Below are 23,829 nucleotides of genomic sequence, written 5' to 3' on the forward strand. Positions count from 1 at the left end.
ACCCCATCCAACTACTCCCTGTCCCCTGACTGCCCCCCCGTCATCTCCTGCCCCTTATCCAGCCCCCCCTGCCCCCTTACCAGGCCGCTCAGAGCGGCAGGATTGGCTTATTGGAAAGCCTGGGAGGTGGGTGGGCGCAAGCGGTGCTGCCTGTGTGGCAGCATGGCTGTGGGGGAGGGTGGACAGGAGGGGAGGGGCCGGGGGCTAGCCTCCCCGGCCACAAGCTCAAGGGCCCGGCAGCCTCATGCCTCCCCTTGGAATTTCTTCATGCCTCCCCAGGGGGGGCATGCCCCAGTTTGGGAACCAATGATCTAGCCCAGTATCCTGTCTTCCAGCAGTAGCTAGTGCCAGGTGTACCAGAAAGAATAAACAGAACAGGTAATCATCAAGTGATTCATTTCTTGTCGCTCATTCCCAGCTTCTGGCAAACGGAGGCTAGGGACACCACCCCTGCCCATCCTGGCTAATAATCATTGATGGACCTCTCCTCCATGAATTTATCTAGTTTTTTTTTTCAACCCTGTTATAGTCTTGGCCTTCACAACATTCTCTGGCAAAGGTTTCCACAGGTTGACTGTGCGTTGTGTGAAGAAACACACAACCTTCCTTTTGTTTGTTTTAAACCTGCTGCCTATTAATTTCATTTGGTGACCCCTAGTTCTTGTGTTACGAAAAGAAGTAAATCAACACTTCCTTATTTACTTTCTCCACACTAGTCATGATTTTATAGATCTTTATCATATCCCCCCTTAGTCCTTTCTTTTCAAAGCTGAAAAGTCCCAGTCTTATTAATCCTCATATGGAAGCCATTCAATACCCCTAATCATTTTTGTTGCCCTTCTCTGAACCTTTCCCAATTCCAATATATGTTTTTTGACATGGGGCACCCACATCTGCATGCAGTACTCAAGATGTGGGCGTACCATGGATTTATATAGAGACAGCATGATATTTTCTGTCTTACTATCTATCCCTTTCTTAATGATGCCCAATATTCTGTTCGCTTTTTTGACTGCCACTGCACATTGAGTGGATGTTTTCAGAGAACTATCCACAGTGACTCTAAGATCTTTCTTGAGTGGTAACAGCTAATTTAGACCCCATCATTTTATATGTATAGTTGGGGTTATGTTTTCCAGTGTACATTACTTTGCATTTTTCACATTGAATTTCATCTGCCATTTTGTTGCCCAGTCACCTAGTTTTGTGAGATCCTTTTGTAGCTCTTTGCAGTCTGCCTGGGACTTAACTATCTTGAGTAGTTTTACATCATCTGCAAATTTTGCCACCTCACTGTTTACCCACACGGCTGTTACTCTGAACCCTTTTTCCTGATCATTTATGAATATGTTGAATAGGACTGGTCCCAGTACAGACCCAGAACTGGATAAATTCATGGAGGTTAAGTCCATTAATGGCTATTAGCCAGGATTGGTAAGGAATGGTGTCCCTAGCCTCTGTTTGTCAGAGGGTGGAGATGGATGGCAGGAGAGAGATCACTTGATCATTACCTGTTAGGTTCTCTTCCTCTGGGGCACCTGGTGTTGGCCACTGTTGGTAGACAGGATACTGGGCTGGATGGACCTTTGGTCTGACCCACTATGGCCATTCTTATGTTCTTAAGTACTGTAAAAACATGTCACTTTTTAGCTGTCTGCCATTAAATGATGTAATTGAATGGGACTTTTTTTCATTTGGTTAAAAGAAAAGGAGTACTTGTGGCACCTTAGAGACTAACTGTTTCTCACCAGATCCTAGCAGTATTTTATCATCTTTCATCCCCTCTTCCTTACTAGGACATAGAGAATCTCCATTAATGGATCCTTCCCAAGGGATGTCTCTGTCCAAACCACGTGTTCCTCTGCACCTCTCGGCTTTCCCCCAGCCCTTAATCTAAAAAATGCTCTACGGCCTTTTTAATTTTAAGTGCCAGCAATCTGGTTCCATTTTGGTTTAGATGGAGCCCATCTTCCTATATAGGCTCCCCGAATGTTTCCCCAGTTCCTAATAAATCTAAACCCCTCCTCCCTACACCATTGTCTCATCCACCCATTGAGACCCTGCAGTTCTCCCTGTCTAACTGGCCCTGCACGTGGAATTGGAAGCACTTCAGAGAATGCTGCCATGGAGGTCCTAGACTTCAATCTCTTACCTAGCAGCCTAAATTTGGCCTCCAGGAACTCTCTCATATCCTTCCCTACGTCATTGGTACCTACATGTACCACGACCACCAGCTCCTCCCCAGCACTACACATAAGTCTATCTAGATGTCCCTAGAGATCTGCAACCTTTCCACCAGGCAGGCAAGTCACCGTGCAGTTCTCGCAGTCATCGCAAACCCAGCTATCTATGTTTCTAATGATCGAATCCCCCATAACTATTGCCAATCTCTTCCTAATAACTGTTGTTCCCTCCCCCTGGAGAGGTATCCTCAGTGCAAGAGGACACCACAACATCGTTTGGAAGGAGGGTCCCTATGGAATCATTTCCCTCAGCTCCAGTTGGATGTTCTCCAACCCTGAGACTTTCATCCCCCTCCAACAGAAGAGAGGCTGTCAGACTGGGGATGGAATTGTTCTACTGTGTCCTGGAAAGTCTCATCTATTTACCTCTCTGTCTACCTTAGCTCCTCCAGTTCAACCACTCTGGTCTCCAAAGCCCGTACACGGTCTCTAAGGGCCAGGAGCTCCTTGCAGCAAATGCATACATACGCCACCCGCCCACAGGGCAGGTAATCATGCATGCTGTATTGGATGCAATATACTGGATAGCCCCACTCTGTTGCTGGACTTCTGCCTGCATTCTCTTTTTTACTCCTGAAGCTCATTCCTTTGTTGTGGATGTTTTTGTTTTTAATTAGGAGTTGTTTTTGGCTTTATGTTTAAAGAATGTTACGTAGCCCCCCCCCCACACACACACGCACGCACACTCACCCTGTAAACTCCCTCGCAGAACTCCCGTGTTCGCTAGCTCCTCTGGTCACTTAGGAGCGGGCTTTTTAAAGCCCTGGTCTTCCTGAGTAGTCCAGCCCCCTGGTTAATAGTTGATAGGTGCTAAAGGGTCTTATGGATCAAAGCCTTATTAAGAAGCTCTCAGCCTTACCTAGCAGGCCGCTAGGCTTAGCACACACAGAGTCAGCACACTGTCTCCCAAACAGACTACATGGTATACTTCAATCAAGCAGCAAGCGTGCCACAAACACTGCAGACAAGAAACTTACCCCAAGGGTCACGTAATTACTCCTCCTTCACCTGGAAAACTCCCTCGCAAAACTCCCCTGTTAGCCCTGCCTATTCTGCTAATCCCCTTGATGGCTGGGCACAGTAGATGTCACTTCTGTTGGGGATAATCTCAGATTCTGAGCAGATGCTCAGAAGGATGGTCTTTCTCTTTGAAAATGTGCAAGTTGCAAGATGCAAGGCTGAAACTTCATCTTCTGGAACAATCCATGAAGGTCTCTTCAGGGCTTGAGGAAACAAGTTCCAGAGACCTACAAGAGGACAAATTATTATCACTGAGCACCTTGTCAAGTAGACAGATGATGCTTAAGGCTGACGGGGAGAATACGGCACAAAAGTCAACCTTAACATCAGCATCAAAACTGACACAAACACCTCTAGGGTCAAATTTGTGGACTGAAAGGGTCCATTCCAAGTGCTGAGGTAGAAGCTTAAGAAGGAACTCGGTGTTCTCCCACTAGGACAGGCAAGACCACCAGACAGAAGTCCTCTAAACCGCCCATGGCATTGAGGACTGGAGAGAAGGCGCAGCCTGCAACACAGTAGACTCTGCTAGCACTGATCCTAGTTCCGATGCTTCCCACAGCATTGACCCCAGCCTTAGGCAGGTCCATATCCACCGAGATACCTACTGGAACCACTACAGACCTGAGGGCACCTTACGCGTTGTCACTGGCTCTAGAGGAGACCTGTTCCTCTTCACTGTCACCAGACATATGTTCTCCCTGTTATTGAACATAAAATCTTTCCCCCTAAAATCTGCAGTTGATGCTGCCCAGAGACCTATGTGTTTCTCCTACAGGTCTTAGCTGCCATCAGCCCTCCAAGAATGGCATTCGTCCAGTCAGTATCCAGCAAGTTAGGTGTACTCCAGTGGTATGCCACTGTAGCTTTCTGTGGCACACCATCACAGGCATTGAGAAGCCAGTCTCCATCACTGAGGCAGAGGTCTCTCTCCTCACCTGCGTCCCTGTACAGGAGAGGACCTAGATCAATGGGCAGAGCAACACAATGCCTCATCTCACCACCAAAGGATCTCTCTATTTCGTCACTGGACAAAGTGATGTCCTTCGCATTTGAGGACTTCAATAGCACAGATATAGGTGTGAGGGTTTTTTTGCAGGAGTGGTGGGTGAAATTCTGTGGCCTGCATTGTGCAGGAGGTCAGACTAGATGATCATAATGGTCCCTTCTGACCTAAATATCTATGAATCTATGGGGCTGGCACTGGATGACTATAAAGTGTTTCAAGAGCTGCTTGTGAGGAGTACCAAGACATTAGAGATCAAAACAGAGATCACTACAGAGAAGTCCCACAGGCTATGTGACATCCTGTCCGCTTCTGGTCCATGCACTTTAGCTTCATTGCAAATATATGTGGCTAATTGCCACTAACTAAGCATGACTTTCTCAATTAGGACAGAGTGCCTCTCTCATGGACTATCCCATTGTGCCACCTTCTGGTTAAACATGGTTCAGCAGACAGTCCCTGCCTCAGTTTCTTCCTCTAGTGGCTCCCCTTTCCCGCACAGCTCAGAGTTGGTGATATGGCTTGGCCCTCCAACCAAGTCACTATGCAAATTTAACTCCTGGGAAAACAAAAGTCCAACTGAAAGTCCAAACAAAAAGTTCTTCCACCCTTCTTGGGCTACTCTCCAGCCTGCCTTCTGGGCTAATTTTTCAGTTCTTTCTTTGCTCCATTGTAGAGCAATGACTCCCATGCTACTTTCCCTGGAATCCCTCTCACTGGAGTTTCCTGATTTCTGCAGACCCTGCCTCAGGGCCTTCCCAGGAGCTCAACCTGCTCCCAGTTATTCCTCTCTCTGAGTTTCATCATCCTTTTTTATGATCATTAGGTGATCACCTGACTCCATCCCCTCCAGACAGGAGTTGGCTAATTATGGCACAGGCAGGGCTGAGATGTTTGTTTTTATAGAAACCTGCACAGGTAGACTGGGCCCTGATTCCCCTTAAAGGGGCCAGCCACTCTGTGATAGACTCCCTTCCTAGCAGAGCTCCCTCATGACAAGAGAGAGCAGCCTAAAGACATAATTGATAGGCTTACTGTATCAATGTATGCCTCAGACACCATGGCCAGATGTATGGCCACCGTCATGACCATGCAGCAGGTATCATGGCTCCAAGCATCAGGCATCCCAGGAGAAGTACCGGCCACTATCAAGGACTTCCCTTAGAAGACCAGAGCTGTTCACAAAGTGGACTGACTAACCGCACTCTTCACTTGCTGAAGGTCTCAGAAGCTACCCTAGTTGCCTTGGGGATTTACACCTCCACATCATACCTCCAGTACTACTGTCCTCAGTCACAGCAGGGACCATGCACTCCACCCTACCCTCCCAGACACACTGAGTATCATGCCAAGAAGTGTGTGAGATACAAAAGGCGACATCAGCCTTTCTTCTCATCAGCAACCCATCTTGCTCCTAGGACTCATCAGCAGATTTGACAGGATGGTCAAGGGGCACATTGGATTCAGTCTGTAGAGCACCATCTTTGGTGCTCCCAAACCCCAGGAGAGGTTCATATTGCAGCAGTATCAGTATGTCATGCATGGATGCAGTTACACGCTTTCTTTTCACATCTAATGGTATTTAAATTCCTTTAAGGGCCTCCTTCACACCCTGGAGGAATAGACCCAGCTTCCTCAGGGGATGTTAATGTTGTCCTCAGGAAGTTCATGGAGCCTCTCGTTGAGCCACTACCAGAATGTTCCATACACCACCTCGTCATCAAGACTGTCTTTCTGGTGGCCATTGTGTCAGCTCAGACTCGGCAAGCTCTAGGCTCTCATGGTAGGACCACCTTTGAACATACAGAAAAGGTAGTGTTGAGACCACACCCCAAGTTCAAGACAACCTCAGAGACAGACTTTCACTTGAACCTTGCCAGTCTTCTTCCTGAAGCCACACTTGATACCCAGAGAGAAGAAACTGCCTATCCTGACTTATCCAGAGCTTTGCTGTATTACCTTAATAGGACCAAGCCATTTCAGTGGTCTCCTCACCCCTTTGTGGCCACTTCTGGTCCAACCAAAGGCCAAGCCATCTCTTTGCAGAGATTTTCCCAAGTGAATCATACAGTACATTTCAATCTGCCATCAGCTGGCTGGTTAACCTGTCCCTTTGAATATCAAGGCACATTGTTCCAGAGCACAGGCTGCATCTATTGCCTGCTTCAGAAACATTCCAGTCTCTGAGATCTGCAAGGTTGCAACGTGGAGTAGCCCCCTGACATTTGTGAAACATTGTGCCTATGACGTGGCTGCCAAATTTGGTGCCGCGTTCAGGTGAGCAGTATGTCAATCTTAGTTTGACTGATTCAGCTGATACTCCTCACTTCCACCATCCAGGGAGGACTCTGCTTGCCAGTCACCTACAGTGGGATCCATATTGACACACATTCTTTAGAAGAACCACAGTTACTGTAAGGTAAGTAACTGTTCTTTAGAATACAAACTTCAATGTGAAAATGCTGTGAATTGTTTTCCAGCTGAATAGGATCAAAAGTTTTCGTAGAAATACAACTTTTGATTTTGTCATGGTCTCAATCCCTTAGGGTACCAATGTCCAGAAACTAGAGCAGATAGAAACAATTAACAGAGTCCCTGTTTAGCAGTTAACAAATTAACCAGGTTCCCCCATCCGGTAGCTGGACTAGTTGAGTATGCATCTTGAGCACTACTGCAACTAAGACATGAATCATGAGCCTTGTGGACCATAGGAAGCAGCCCTACCAGCTGATCCAGAAGATATTCTCCCCTTTGACTGAGATGGTAGGAGGTGTGCAGTACTTGTCTCAGCAGGAAGCTGCTTTGGTAGATCTTGAAATGTGTAGACAATTCATTTCATGGAAAAATCAAATCATTAATGGTGTAGAGTTAGAAGTCAGAATTGATTTGATTTAAATTAACAATGGTAGACTTGTGTGGGGTTAAATCATTTCCTGTACTTTGAAAGTTAGCCTGAACTGAAATATTAGAATGAATCTAAATACATCAAAATAGCATTTGTTGCTTTATTACCAATTTGCAATATTACAAGGATAATCTGATAATATATTAAAAACCCTACTTTCATTTATATACAACACATGCTACATCAGGCATCACCAGTTTTTAATGCACATCATACATTTGTAAAGAAATAATGAGGTAATAAGGGAAGAAAGTATAATATGCACATGGTAAAAAAAAAAAAAAAATCTCACAGGCTTATTGTAAGGTATGCCAAATTGCCAAGAGCCTTTTTTGTTTTTCTCAGACATTCTTTCACTAAATTTTATGGTTTTCACTGTAGTTTCTAATTTGCAACAATTATCTATTCTACATATCTACCTCAGCAGAATTCTAAAATTCTCCAAGTTTCCACAATTGATTTTAGTTATAAATATGAGTGACTAATTCTCTTTAATATGTTGACACACAATGTACTCATTAATAATTGTGAAATATGACAAATATAATTGTTCTTGGTTACAAATATTTTCTTCCAAGAATCTTAATCTTGTGGCTAAGGACGTTAAATAGAATATAGATCGGTATCCATCATTTGCCTGCAAAGTTGGATAGCCCCTTTAATTTGTAGCCATTTTCTGATTACAGTGGCTACACAGCAGGTAATGACGTAGCTCAGTATAAAATAATGTTAAATATTTAGGCTATTGTTTTATATGAAAATTAACGTTATTCATGTTGGCTATATAATATGCAATAGCCATTATAAGTTTGGATTACTTTATAAATACATGTAGGCAGTTCAATTTTAAAACACTCATTTTCCTTTCTTGATCAAAAATGTTTGTATCAGAGGTCAGCTTTGAGAATGATGGCATGTACATCAAGAGAAGAGTGAGAGTGACAGACTGGATTAATTATTACGGTAACTATTTGGGTGTCTGCCCACAAACTGAAATGATTTAGTGATTGTTTTATCTATAACAATTAATAAAAATTAAATTAGGAATAATCCCACTAATACCCTACAGTACATATACCAACTACATGGTTTCAAAGGATGTGATTTCCTGTGTCAAATGATTCCTACTAATAAGAATAAAACTCTTGCTGTACAGATTGTACTGTATTTGAGAATATTTATACATAATACAAAATATTTAGATGCTGTGGCAGTATTTTTAGCATCTAGACATAATTTACAGGGAATAAAACCCGGAAGTGTTATCTACAGTCCATGTCAAATCCCAGTTCTAGAAACAAGAACCTTTATTATTTTTGGTACAAAGAAAGATGTTCTGAAAGTTTATTATATCACTTACATTGTATCTTTTGCTAGAATGAATGTTGAAAATACAATATACAAGTCCTCAAATTGTAGCAATAAATGTACAATATCTTACATTCTTTGCTGCCATAAAGATGTATTCCGGATAGCACATGCAGCTATTACTGCCATTTCATTGTTCTGTTTTAAACAGTAAATTAAAAGGAAAAAATTCTTTTAGTGGAACGTGTTGGGGTTAGGCCTGATCATCATAACAACTTTCTTTAGTGAATATGATCCACCACGGAATTCAGCCCAGTAAACACCATCCTGGTATCGACTACGATAGTGTCCTCCCCGATACCAGACTCCATTGAGGTTTGAGTGAGCACAGGCATTGTACCACCATCCTCCTTTCTGGTAATGAGCACAGTTACCTATAATGAAAAGCAGACTGTTATTAGTATAGAAACTGAAAATCTTGCAGTGAGCAGACTAGCAAAACTTTCATAAAACAGTTTTAATGTCTAGATATTTTTAAATCTATCAATCTGTTGATGTAAGCAGCAAGGCACACAAAACCTTCCTTTTACAGTCCTCAATCCTGCAATCAAAACTATGCAAGTGGACTCTTCAGTGGAGCTCCACTTTAGTACAAGATTCACCTGCAAGGATCCTGGCCTTAATTTTTAAAATAACATCAAATATTTAAACTAAAAAGTCTTTGTCATCTGTCAATGAAAATCATTAGATTACTGGATTAATTTGTGTATCATCAGAGTGGTTTGTTTTTCGCCTTTCTAAATGTTTTTAATTATATGTTTAAATGTAATTTTCTATCATGTCATTCTATGACTTGCCATTTTCCTTCGTTTTTTTTTCTTTTTAAGCACTTCATACCTGTGTATACATCATGGTCTCTATCCAGTGTGGTGAACTGCTTCCCATTGTGCCAAGTGAAAGAATCCCCAGCGTTGCCATTGTAACGACCCAGTCTCAACTTGTAATATTCACTCTCTGGCTCCAATCTGAAACTGGCATATTCAGCAAATACTTTTCGACCTGACCAGTCTTCCATAGTTACAAGCAGTTTGTAGTTGCCTTGATTTGTAAGCCAATAAATATTTTCTAAACCCAGCCAGTACTCTCCATCTATGTTACCAAATCCTTGCTGTGAAGAAATAGTGACAAATGGATTACTGTTGCATATATGTTTTACTTTTAAATCTCAATACATCCTTAACCATGGCACCTTGATAATGACTACATGGGCATATTTTGAAATTCCAGTGCAACTTCACCTTGGCCCTAAGTATGTTTCAGCACTTGACACCACTACAAAATTTTTCAGAGGAAGGTACAAGAGATCATGTAGTGGACACTCATGGAATAATCTGTCTAATGGAAAGTTTCTTGCCACCCTATCAGTTAGTGGTTGGTTTATAACCTGATAAATGTATACTCCTTATAAAAGTAGTTGTATCCTATCTAACATAGCTGTGGATGGTCTCATTATTCACGTCTAATTATTTTTTCAGTCCTACTAAGCTCTTAACTCTAAATCTTCCATTAAGACAGGAAGGAGAAAACAAGTTACATTTGCCCTAACCTTGTAAGTATCCCAGTTCCTGAAAAAGTTGACTGATCCATCGAGTCGTCTCTGAATGACAGTCCAGCCACCAGGGTCATGTCGTTGGTCACACCAGACCTGCATAAGTCGATTTGTATTTTCAGGTTTCACAAGATAGATGGAACTGGTGTCATGGCCATCTTCTAATGCCTGTAGACAGTCTCTCCACGGTCCTGTTTTAAAATAAACAGTATGCATTCAGAAAATAATTGTGCTTGTCGTCTTTGTCTTCTGGAATTATTTGAATGTGGAACATATTTTTCCTTGCATGTACTAGACATGCTTCTGCCAAGTATTACGTGTAACTGTCTTCCTAAAAACCACATATTTTCACCTTTGCCTATGGAAGGTTTAATGTCCAGTAGTGAGCTTGCACAAACCTGGGTTTCTTTTGGTTTCACGAGGTTCTTGACCTCTTTTACTTCATTTATTCCTTGGCAAACCATATTGTGTGTGCTGTTTATACAGTATATTAATTTATTGATCTTGGCTGCCCGCATGTTTTCTTTATGCAATATACAAAACATGGCAGATTATGCAATCTATCTTTTAAATCATAACCATAATTTTTAGTCTTATTCAGTATAAAGGATACTTGGAATTACAGAAGACTAAATAGTGGTAGAAGTGTAATTATAAAGGAAGAAAATACTTCTAGTATGTTCAGACTTGCATGCATGCTGGTGATTTGGATTTAATAGTGTTGTGAAGGGATGCATAGTGTAAAGTATGGAGTGTAGGTTTAAAATATGGAGCATGGTATTGTTCCACCACCTGGCAAAAAGAATTCACAGTATCCAAGTCAGGTAGGAGAAAGGTATTCACTGCAAATGCAGATGCAGTCATATTTAGGGGGATAGTTCAGGAAAGTCAGAGTAGCAGGTAAGATCACTTGGAAGCACATGGGAAAGTCCCTTGCCCTTAAGCATGGGATTTGTGTGCCCGGGGAGACTGAGTCCCGTTAAGCATGTCCTTGTTTGAAGACTCCCCTCTGGATTCTGTCTTGTGGTGAAGTGTCCTTCTGAGATGTGACAGGTCAGAAATTTAAGAGTTAGTTGCTTTACGGTGTGTAAGCTAGAGGGCAAACTCAGTGGCTGGGTAAGGTAGAATAAAGTTCCCAACAACCATGCAGTCGAAGACCCTTTCTTCAAGGCTGGGTTTATTTTCAAACAAAAGCAAATTAATTCATAATATTGTGTACCATCCAGCCAGCTGGGAAGGGAGAGCGTATACCCCATTCCTGTTAGTAGCCAGGAACAGTGCTTAATTTTTGCTAGGGCTCTAGGCTTGGCAGTTCATAGCCCCAGCACTTCTGGCAGTTCTGAAAGTTAAAAAATTGCCTGAGCCCTGGCACCTCTTTTATTATAAATTAAGCACTGGTCTGGAATGACTACTAATGGAGACACACACCTCTAGGACTTCCCTGACTCAGGGTTCTTCCTGTTTGCTGCCCCAGCCCTAGAGGAAAGAAGTCTTAAACCTGGTTTCTTATAGGTTACATGCTTGTACTAGCCATTTGCCTGCAGCTACAGCTCCATGTTTTAAATGGCCAAAGAGTTGTAACAGACACACTGGAATGCATGCATACACCCCAAAGCCTGGTGCCCTTTAAACAGGCTACAATTTTCAAAATCATCTAAAAGTGACCTAAGAGCACAACTCCATTTGTTTCTGTGTCACTTAAAAACTATAGTTGCAATTTTCAGAAGTATCTAAAAAACAAAATAAGGGAAATAGCTGTTAAATACAGAAAAAACTTTACTTTTACTTTTTAAATTAACGTTTAAAGACAAAATCTATATAGTAAAAACATTTGAGAGCAATCTCAGGATAATGAATGTCTGGAAATATATAACAGACTGTAAAGTAAAACAAAAATAGATTTAAAAAATATCCTGTGTGGAAAGATTGTCATTCCTTTAACATGTTATCTGATTTCCTAAGGGAGCAGCATCTGAGTGCCCAGGAAGGAAAAAAATTTGATTGGTAAAAAGTGCCCAGTAGAATTCTGGATTTTGTTGTTGATCCTTTTGCAAAAATTCAGTGTAAACTAACTAGGCCCATCTGAACACCTAGGAATGTTGCAAAAAGAAAATCAGAAACATTCATGAATTCAGGATCCACTTACTTAGTAACTATATTTTGAATTTTAACATTTTGGTGCCTGCATAACATGATGGTGGCCATATTAGAAATGGCTGCATGGACAGCTTTGTTCAGTTGCTATGGTTATAGTGAGTGAGCTGATAGAAGGAAATGATAAAACTGTTATCAGCAAGTAACTGGTCCGGATCAATTTTTAAGGCAACTGAGGGAGTATTACAGTACAAGAATGTTTGATCAACATTTGTAAAGAAGCCAGAACTGAGCTATGTAGTAGACAGATCTTTTTCCTTTTAGAAACAAAAGAGTCAAATTGACTTTGGCTTCTGTTCTGGATGGGGATTTTCCAGCTGAGCTGCACCAAAAAATAACATTGGCATGAAGATCAACAGTAGACTCAGCAATATAATAAACCATTATAGACATTAGCATTGTCACACTGATATCTGAAGGCAAGCAAAAAACAGTTAATGGATCAAAAATGTGGTGTGATATACTCCATACACAGAGGAGAAAGAAAGCTACCCCATTTGCAGTAGTGCAACACATTGGTTTCAGGTATGGAGGATATAAAGCAGCTATTTTTAAGAGATTAGACTTTTAAAAAGAGTTTCTAGCTCAAAGAAAATGTTCTCAGTGTGAAAATACTCAGATTCCTCCCTAATTGGTCCAGTATAAGAACCTAGATAGAATGTGTACAGCATTGTTTTCGGAAATCTTTAAACAGTCATCTCTAGTAGCTTTGCTACTGTGCTCATATTTTTGCCAAAAAGCGGAAAAGTTAAATTAACAAGACACTCAAGTCAGTGATACCTTCAGAGTCCAGACTGAGAGAGAAAAGAGAAGATTTAGTAAAGCATTCATCTTTGGAATGATGCTAAATTGTATGTTGCTATTATAATTAAACATAGTTTTAAGTTTATACAGAATAAATACTTCTGTAATAAAGACTATTGCCATTGTTTTGTATGCATGTAAATAAGAAGATTATAACGAGTTAGCTTAGTTCACATTGTATCCCCTGTATTATCTCACTGCAAGTAGACTAGCAGTGGATAGTCTGTGCCACTTGTTCAATAAATTGTAGCTTAGTTTAGGTGAACTTTTTGTTATTTTAAAAATCCTTTTGTAAATACTCAAGAATCCAATCTAAAGTGGGTGTTTGGGTTTTTTGGTCTGTGTCCAAGTTATTTGATTTTTGTATTTCCCTTTGTCCTCAGCAGCACAGTCCTGTGAATAGAATGCTGCTTCTGAGCCCAATTTCCTTTCCTCCTTTGCTGCTGCAGATAGAAGTACATGTTCTTGGCTGCTTAAATGAAGATGCAGCCCTCTGTTTTAATATCTGTGTTCTATTTTGTTAAAATGCAGGCGACAGACATCATTGTGTTTCTTTCCAATATCTAGTTCAACACATTTAACTTGACTGTGTTTGACTGTATCAGTCTGCATTTCTTTTCTTTCACTGACTACCCTGTTGCTATTAGTTTATATTTCACCAATAAACCCCTGATTCTAAAAAAACAAAAAAAAAAACCCTTAAATACAGTGAGTTTTATAACAAAGAAAAATACATGAGTTCAAAGCTGTTGTGGAACAGACTTCAACAGGAACTAAGGACCATCACAAATGTTTGACCTTGCTTTCTCTCACAAACACATAGCATCATGAGCGCTTAAAACAAACAACCCCTCCCCAACTAAACAAAAAAACAACAAACAGTACTCTGCACACATAGTACTTCTCTGGGGAAGAGGATGAGAGAGAGATTAATCACATCACTGTAAAGAGCTCAGATATTAAGATGATGAGAAAGGTATGAGAACCTGAATAGAATAGAATAATGCTTCCTCTTTCATTGTTATCAGTTAATCTGCAAAAATAGCTTGAGCTCCTACCTCTAAGAGAGTTTTATTATGGTTTCAAACGAAAGGGAAAGCAATTAAAAAAAACCTCCCTAAAGAAGATGTGTTTGGTCTCACTAATTTAAGTTTGCAGACTTGGGATTTTATGATCATGCAAATATGTACTTTCAAATAGATGTAAAAATGTGTGTGTCAACAAAACATCTGCCAGTGCTGAGGTCTCTAGTATGATTTCTTTTAATTACTACCATTTAATTATTCTGATGTACCTGATTTTGGTTTGATATGGGAAATGCAGTGATTTTGAACTATTTTTGCTCTTCTGTCATTCTGCTGAAATAGTGATGGACATGACAACAGATATGTTCTATCTAGTAATGTGAAATATTAAACGGTTAAATAGTAAGCATTAGTCTTACCAGTTAACCGACCCTAACCATTAGCCCTGGGCCGACCAGCTAACCCCAGCCCCAGGCCACCTGATTAGCCTGCTGACCTCAGCCCCACGCCGGCCGACCAACCTGCCAACTCCAGCCCTGCGCTGGTCTGCCGGCACCTGCCTTGTGCCAGGCTGGCCAATGCCAACGCCACGCCAGTCGACCCCAGCGCCACGCACCGGCCAGCTGGAGCAGCCCCAGCCATGCCGACCCCGACCCCGCACACTGGCCAGCTGGAGCGGTCCCAGCCCTGCACTGGCCCGCCAACCCCAGCCTTAGCTGCACCAGCCAGCTGGAGCAACCCCAGCCACAGAGGCCCTAGCATAGGGCCTAGCTCCCTTTAATTGGTTAACTGTTTAAATGATATTTTAATAGTTTAAACAGTTAACTTTTTAAACAGATATTTACATCCCTAGTTCTACCTAAATGAACCTCTAATGTTCAGTAGCAGTTAGTGGATTAAAGGATAATCTCGGATCACTGCTTTAGGAATGTTCTGAGATTCATTTATAGATTATGAAATATCATATGAAATATGGTCTAGATCAGGGGTGGGCAAACTATGGCCCAGGGGCCACATCCGGCCCTCCAGACTTTTTAATCCGGCCCTTGAGATTCCGCCAGGGAGCAGGGTCGGGGGCTTGGCCCGCTCTGCGCGGCTCCCAGAAGCAGCAGCAGCATGTCCCCCCTCCTGCTGCTATGCATAGGGGGCAGCCAGGGGGTGCTGCACCAGCCTCAAGCACTGCCCCCGCAGCTCCCATTGGCTGGGAACCACAGCTAATGGGAGCTGCAGGGGTGGCACCTGAGGACTGGGTAGCACACAGAGCCGCCTGGCTGCCCGTATGCATAGGAGCAGGAGCAGGGACATGCTGCTACTTCTGGGAGCTGCTTGAGGTAAGCGCTCCCTAGAGCCTGCACCCCGACCCCCTCCCATCCCCAAACCCCTGCACCACCCCTGATCCCCCTCTCATTCTCCAAACCCCTTGGTCTCAGCCCAGAGCCCCCTCCTGCACCCCCAACCCTTCACCTTGAGCCCTCACCCCCCCCTCGCACCCCAGCCCAGAGCCCCCTCCCACATCCTGAACTCATTTCTGGCCCCACCCCAGAGCCCACACCCCCAGCTGGAGCCCTCACCCCCTCCTACTCCCTAACCCCCAATTTCATGAGCATTCATGGCCCACCATACAATTTTCATACTCAGATGTGGCCCTCGGGTCAAAAAGTTTGCCCATCCCGATCTAGACCAGGGGTGGGCAAACTTTTTGGCCCGAGGGCCACATCGGGGTGCAAAACTGTATGGAGGGCTGGGTAGGGAAGGCTGTGCCCCCAAAACAGTCTGGCCCCTGCCCCCTATTCGCCTCCTCAAACTTCCCACCTCCTGACTGTCCCCCTCAGAACACCTGACCCATCCAACCCCCCTGGTCCTTGTTCCCTGACTGCTCCCTCCTGGAACCCTCCCCGCCCCTAACTGCCCACGGGACCGCACCCCCATCCAACCCGCCCCGCTCCCTGTCCCCCCAACACCTATCCACATCCCCGCCCCATGACAGGCCCCCCAGGACTCCCATGCCCTATCCAACCCCCCCGTTCTCCGACTGCCCCAGAACCTCCGCCCCATCCAACTGCCTCCTGTCCCCTGACTGCCCCCCGGGACTCCCCTCCCCTAACCGCCTCCTGCTCCCTGTTCCTGATTGTCCCCCCAGACTCCGTACCCAATCCCCCCACACGTGCCACCGCCTCTTTACCATGTTGCTTACCGAGCCTTCCGGGCCAGGATCTCAGGGGCCAGACAGGACGGTCCCATGGGCCATAGTTTGCCTACCTCTGGGTTAGTCCATATTTGAGATCTGACAGCAGTTCTAGTTACCATAAAAAGAAAAGGAGTACTTGTGGCACCTTAGAGACTAACCAATTTATTTGAGCATGAGCTTTCGTGAGCTACAGCTCACTTCATCAGATGCATACCGTGGAAACTGCAGCAGACAGTTTCCACGGTATGCATCTGATGAAGTGAGCTGTAGCTCACGAAAGCTCATGCTCAAATAAATTGGTTAGTCTCTAAGGTGCCACAAGTACTCCTTTTCTTTTTGCGAATACAGACTAACACGGCTGTTACTCTGAAACTAGTTACCATAGTTTCTGCAGATAACTTTTGCCAGACATAATCCTTTCCTCCCCAAAAGTGTAATAGAATTATTGAGTTACACAGAGCGACTTGATGAATGGAGATAATGAATGAAAGTGCTTTTGGCAATTGGAAGCCATGCAGAAAGTAAATGTTACAGATGATGCTAAAAATACCATAGACTGGCAAAGTTTTCATTTGTCATATGTTTAAAATTAGCGTCTCTTTCAGGTGGTGCACTGCAAAGCCTTCACAAGGCAGAATATTTTGGTAAACTGTCCCTTTTATATGTCTCTATTACAGAGAGAATATATGACCATGCAGTTCTTTTTCCTATGTACTGTGTGAAAAGTAGTACAAATGACTGCCTGGAAGAGCCATTTTAAATTAAACCTGATTTTGATTGCTGTGTGTTCTCCATTGCAGTGTGTGTCCCATTCAGTTTATGTAATGTGAGGATATCTATTTTGTAATTCTGGTCAATTTATATAAACATGGACTGCATATTACAGCTAATTAAGAATCCAAGAAACTGTTGTTTTGTGTTATTTTAACAACTGGGGAGGAATGAAGGAGTTCTGGTCAACATTCCAGACTGTGTGCTAAGTTGTTTCAGATTTGCCTGAGTTCCAGAGTCTGTTGCCTGGTGTGGAACATGTTACATCATTTTCTGTCTCCATCTGATCTTGGTTTGTATCAGTGAGGCTTCTGCTGCTGTTCATACTGGCAGGCCGACCTACAGCTCACACCTTTTTGCTAGCTTTTATTAGTCTTATAAAGTAGTGGTAGAGAATTTAGTAGATTTCATTTTCACTTTCTTGTACAGTTCATTAACATAATGAGTTTTATTTTATTTTAATTCATTTGTTTGTAGAGGTGACATCTGTTATTTCTGAAAACTTGTATTAAGCAGTTTCTAACCAATTAACATTGGGACTAGCAAGCAACATTGCTGTATTGACAATTGCTGTTTTTACTGGTGATCATGATGTGAATACAGGATAGAAGTTTTTATGGTTAGTGAAGGCGGGCATCTCTTCCCTGTACAATAAACCCCAGTCAGAACACATTCTGTGGCAGGGATGGGCAAACTTTTTGACCCGAGGACCACATGTGGGTGGGGAAATTGTAGGGCTGGGGCAGGGGGTTGGGGTGTGGGAGGGAGTGCAGGGTGTCGGAGGAGGTTCAGTGTGCAGGAAGGGGGGCTCAGGGCAAGTGGCTGGGATGCAAGAGGGGGCTCAGGGCAGGGGGTTGGGTTGCAGGAGGGGGCGCGGAGTGCAGGAGGGGGCTCAGGGCAGGGGGTTGGGGTGCAGCAGGAGGTTAGCGGCTCCTGGGGGCGGGGTGGAGCAGGCGGCTTCACTGTGCGCTGCCCTTGCCTGTGGGTACCATCCCCAAAGCTCCCATTGGCCGCAGTTCCCCATTCCCGGCCAACGGGAACTGCGAGGGCGCTGCCTGCAGGCGAGGGCAGCACACGGAGCCCTCTGTCCCCCGCTCCCTCAGAGACTGCAGGGATGTGGTGTCATCTGCTTCTGGGAGCGGCATGGGGCCAGAGCAGGCAGGGAGCCTGCCTTAGCCCGCTGCGCCCTAGTTTGCCCTCCCCTGTTCTATGGTGATTGTATCTCAGGATTTTAGCTAATTTAAACAGGAGCAGGAGGAGAGAAGTTTTCATCATACTGTCATTCGGGGATGTTTTGAACCCTTACTTAGAATTACCCACTGGACAGAATATGTAATAGTTATCATTATTTTGGATAGTGTGAGGATATTTATTTTGACACTAAGGTGTTCCTGTTTGCAGATTTCTTACACTGAATTGCAACAGATACTTGTATCTTAGAAGAGTGGAGCCCTTTCATTGATTTACTGTATTTGAATGTTCAAGAACTTTCACTATGGATTCATGGTATGCCCAGGAGAGAAGCTACTCGGGGAACTTCTGTTAGCATCTAGTCACTTTGACTCAGATTTTTAAAGGTATTCAGGCATAGTGATGCTCACCGTTGCAATTCCTAACAAATTTAGGAGCCTAATCTCATATTCGAAAGAGATTTAGGCATTTGGGGTATGTCTATACTGCCATTAAACATCCAGTTCTGGCCCGTGTCACCTTCCTTGGATTTGTGCGGTTTGGGATTAAGGGGTTGTTTAATTGCAGTGTAGACGTTCAGGCTCGGGCTGGTGGCCAGGCTCTAGGATCCTGCAAAGGAGGCAGATCCCAGAGCTCGAGCTCTAGCCCAAGGCTGAATATTTACACTACAATTAAATAGTCCATGAGCCAAAATCAGCTGACATGGGGCAGCCGTGGGTGTTTAATTGCAGTGTAGACAAAATCCTATTGACAGTAAATAGGACTGTAGTTCCCATAAGCCTGAAAATGAGACTTAAGCTCCTAATTAAATGAGGCATTACAATGCTGAGTATCAGAATGCCTAAATACTTGCATTTTTATATAAATGAGCAGTAAATTAAAAATTTTAATATTTGGCTTAGTCATTGTGAGGTATCGTACCAGCTGGTCCAGTGACTGTTGCCTTGTTCGCTGTGTAATTTCGCACTGTTGTACATTTGCTGCATATGCTGTGGATGGAGAAAACTGGTCCTATTCAGCTGCTGCCATTTATGGCTGCGCATGGAAAACAAGTCCAGATGGTAACTTTGCTTCATGGGTTTTATGTTTACAATGACAAATCACTCTTTCAGGAATTAAAACAGAATATCTCAATTATTTTAATTGTATTTTCACATAGAACCAGACAGCAAAAGCTTCAGGGGCAACTTTCAGCAAAATGCTTTATAATAAAGTAACACATTTTGGCAAATGCATGAATGAAAGCACCTAATCCTATCCACACAAATTAATTTGTTCATGATAAAACTCATGTCTTTCAAATGATTGCACTCCAGATATGTTTGTACATTTTTAGACTGGGATTTGTGAGCATTCTTTCTCTAGAAGTGCTTCATTGTATGATACAGCAATATCTTCATGTTGTTTTTGTGATACATTCTGCCAGTGCTGTTCATTATGCATGCATTGATTTTTATCCTCTCTTGGGATTTGTTAGGCGCTAAAAACAGACCATGATGTTGAAATACAACCCAGAACTTCAAATGTTCCTATTATATTTATGACATAGTACTGAAACCATAAAGGGATAATGCCTTTCTATCTGTTTTAAACCTGACAGTTTTTATTATAGAAGCCACATTTTGGCTGAGTTATATGAATATAGAAAAATGCTCAGCATGCATTTTTAATCTTATTTTGGCGTGGTAAAGCCATGTTTCTTAAGAGCTTTTAAAATATTATTAGCAAAACATTTTAAAATAGTGATTGCTTTATTATGTCATAGAGTAATATTTATTATTATTTATTTGTAACATAGTGGCTGTAGTCAGAGAGCATGGTCTGGTTGTGCTATGCGCTGTACAAACAGAACAAAAAGACAGTTCCTACCCTAAAGATCTGACAACCTCAGTAATATTTGCACTATCTTCTACTACAAACTCTCTCCTGCACATAGTAATTATGTGTGTATGATACATAGAATCAAGAGATGATTGGTGGGATTTTCCTGACACCCATAAGCCTCTCCAGTTCACATGCCTGGGTATATTAATTTTGAATGGGACAGATGTGGATACACATCAATCATAATAATGTTTCATGTGGAGAAAAGGAAACATTTTCGGTGTGTGGTCTGTACAGCCTTGTTTGTTTGTGGCTGGACATATTTTTGATTCAACTCAGGAGTTGTGTAATTATTCAGATATTTTTAAACAATTAAATGTTATACTGATGAAAATTACTGGATTAACCACCATGCAGACTGAAGTCTACTGTTTATCCGCAATACAGGTACAGCATGGCAACAATAGCACAAGCTTCCTCAGCACTTAGGAGGAGGGGGCTACTGCTAAGGTTAAAAGACAGATCAATATCCATAGCATCTAGTCGATGGTCTGTTTGTTAATATATAATATGCCTATACTTATCTCTTATACAGCACTTTTCCTCCAGAGATCTCCGCATGCTATACAAATGTAGGGTATCACTATTCCTGTTTTTCAGAAGGGTATACTGAGGTGCAGAGAGGTAAAGCAACTTGACTAAAGTCACACAGCAGGTCAGCAACAGATCTAGGAAGAGAGCCAGGGTCTCCTGACTCCCAACCTAGTTGACCTGTTTACTCAGTGGATAACATTGCCTCATACAGGTTTCCTGGAAAGGTGGTGGATTTATGTGATGTGATGTAGACATCTCAGTCTAATTCCTAGTGAACAAACTATCAATTTATGTTTCAGAGAGACCATTGAACAGCTACTAAACAATGACCACTTTTAATCGCTGGTAATTTGAGGCCCACTGAGGTCAGTTACTCATATAATGAAGGGGGAAAATTGGGCCCCTTGCCTGAATTGAAGGAGGTGAAGTAGAGATGAAAAATTATGTCTCTGTTACCAATTTCCCAAACTGTAATTTTTAGAAACTGAGTTTATCTGTATAATTATTCAAAGATTAAGATTTTGTGGGATCATTTGACAAGAAGTCACTGAATAGCCCAAACCAGGGAGCTTTGAGAACTAACAGAAAATGTTTGGATTTTTGTTTTTAAGAATACTATTTAAAAAGGAGCCTATATTAATACAATTTAGGCACCCCATATTATCGCGAGTGATTTAATATTATCTCACCTACAGGGGGTCAATATCATATCCTACAGAGCATACTTGGAAAGAAATTAAAGAGACAGACTTTATGTCACATTAGTTAATTATTTCAGAAAAATGTAATTTAATTAAGGTTGAAGTATTAATAATACAGCGCATAAGTTAATATGGTTAGCTATTGTGTTGCAGTTTGAATTCTGAGGTAACACTGAAAGGAAGCTTTAGGGGGTGGAATCTAGGTTCTGGGCTGGGAAGGCATGTTATATAAAGTGTATAGAAGAGTTCCTCTAGTCTTATTTCATTTCCAGTATCCAACTTGGAAGTCAAAGTTGTGCCAATCAGAAAAACCTTTCCCAGGGAAAAAGAAAAGAAGTACTTGTGGCACCTTAGAGACTAACCAATTTATTTGAGCATGAGCTTTTGTGAGCTACAGCTCACTTCATCAGATGCATTCCCAGGGAAGTGAGCTATTTGTCTAGCATGTAAAAACTGAAGGGAAGGAATGGGGAGCTGTCTAACTATACTATACCATTTCTTCTAAATCTTCCTAGCTCATATTGGCAACTTTCTTTCCCTTTTGAACTGACAACCCCTGCCAATTCATTTGGACAGAGCTCAGAAGATTCTAATTCATTGAGACTTTAATTGTGCATCCTAATTTATTTTAACTCCAGCCAAGACTTGCCAACTGTCTTATGTCATCTTATGCAGTATGATGAATCCTTTGCTGCCACTCCGGCTCCCCTTCTTTTGCTGACAAAAGAGAGAATCTCTAAAATCTGAAAATATATGTTATAGGATCTGTAGCTTTCCCTTTGCCAGCACTATTAAGAACAGTTTCCATTGAACAAGGGCACTTTAGTCTTTCAATTTTTAACTAAGAAAAGTAATCATATGATTATATCTATTTCTACTTTGTAGTCTTCTGCCCTGTTGTCACATAACACAAGACTTGATGCATACTAGTCTGTATCGTGTCTGTCTTTAACAACGTCCAGTAATCTTTTGGGAAAATTGGAAACTAGGATTGAAAATGTTCCATGCATCAACAATGCGCTTGTTCCTTGAGCCAAATGGAAATGTAGGCAACTGAACTGCACAAATTTCTAGAAGGTAGTTCTACCTGAGTGTAAGTCTTAGCTGGAATTTCTTAATCAATAACTCCTTTCATAAGTAGTAGGAGTTTTTGAATTGGTATGTTGGAGTAGGAGTTTTTGAATTGGCTACTTTTATCCTGTCTGTAGTCATTTGTCATGATCTCTGAGGGTTGCATTTATTAGTTAAGCTTTCTCTTTTTTTTGTACATCATTTTAGTATCTGAAACTCTATTACAGGTTTCTCTGATTTAATGTTAGTGCAGTGTGCCATTTCCGTAGTGAATATGCTTGCATCAGATATCCCGCTCAGTAATTCAGTAATCTAGGGAGGCATCTACACAGATGTGCATTTTCTCCAGCTAGATTTATTGTACTCAAGAATTAGCTTGAATTTTGTGAAAGATGGTATCCTTTTCCAGGTCTGCTATGTTGCCTGTTACTATTCTAGTGCATGTCTGATTCAACACATTGTCATTCTCACTTGCCAATAGAAGGTAACGGCTGGATAGAGGGTAATGGGGAATTGTAAGAGATGAAACAAAGTTGGCCAATTTAAGAGTTATACATCTTTTCCTAAGCAAATCATTGCTGAATGCCAGAATTCACAATGACCTGATTTTGAATTTTGAATTTTTTTCAGTGTGGAGTGCATCATCTTCATAGATAGAGAACACACTAGTGCAGCCAGAAGGATGTAAATATTAGCTGGGTATATATGCAGCACTGCTGGTCTTTAAGTTTTGTACTAATATGGACATCAGATCTGGTGTTCACACTCCCTTGTGCCGAACAGTTTTTTCTAATTTCCTGGAGAAATGGGACTATATGGCCTTTCCCTGCTATACTCGGTTTCCTATGGCTATGTGTATGCTGCACACTGCTTGTGGCAGGGTGTACGGTATGTGTAGCCATGTGCTACAGTGAAAGGCAGACTGTGCCACATTATGGTGTATAGCTGCACGTGTCAGTGAGAGGCTCTGGTGGTGGCAGGCAACAGGAAAAGGCTTGGCGGTGAGGAGCTGTCAGAGCCTTTCCCCGCTGCCATAGTCTTTCCCTGCAGCAGCAAAATAATCCAGCAGCTCCCTGTTGCGGGGGAAGAGGTCTGGTACCAGGCAGCTGCTGAAGACTTTCCTTGCTGCAGGAGTCTTCCCCTGTGGTGTGTGATATTTTGAGGTCTAAATGCCAGACTCACTCTTTAATAAGACTGTCCCCAAGTAATTGCACAAAAAGATAAATGCGTAATGAACCAATACTGATTTCCCCATAGAATTTTAGTGTAATATTTTCTGGTGAAGTGTATACTAGCTGAGAGACAAGGTGGATGAGGTAATATGTTTTATTGAACCAGCTTCTTTTGCTGACAGAGAAAAGCTTGGCCAATAAAAGCTATTACCTCAACCACCATGTGTCTCTAATATCCTGGGA

General features: G+C 42.3%; 2 protein-coding genes across 3 annotated transcripts in view; one reads left to right on the forward strand and one right to left on the reverse strand.

The window, feature by feature from the left end:
- The window catches only part of RALGPS1 (Ral GEF with PH domain and SH3 binding motif 1), a 391,212-nt gene that overhangs the window by 170,848 nt on the left and 196,535 nt on the right, over positions 1-23,829 (forward strand). The gene's annotated exons all lie outside the window — the stretch shown is intronic.
- The window catches only part of ANGPTL2 (angiopoietin like 2), a 40,556-nt gene continuing 25,443 nt past the window's right edge, over positions 8,717-23,829 (reverse strand). The window contains exons 3-5 of the mRNA XM_077835623.1: positions 10,089-10,282; positions 9,380-9,650; positions 8,717-8,916 (exon numbers count right to left, since the gene is read on the reverse strand). Coding sequence (XP_077691749.1) covers positions 8,717-8,916; positions 9,380-9,650; positions 10,089-10,282 — 665 coding nt within the window. The remainder of the gene's footprint in view (positions 8,917-9,379; positions 9,651-10,088; positions 10,283-23,829) is intronic.

Source organism: Eretmochelys imbricata, chromosome 16 (genome assembly GCF_965152235.1).
Source record: "Eretmochelys imbricata isolate rEreImb1 chromosome 16, rEreImb1.hap1, whole genome shotgun sequence".
NCBI classification, from domain to species: Eukaryota; Metazoa; Chordata; order Testudines; family Cheloniidae; genus Eretmochelys; species Eretmochelys imbricata.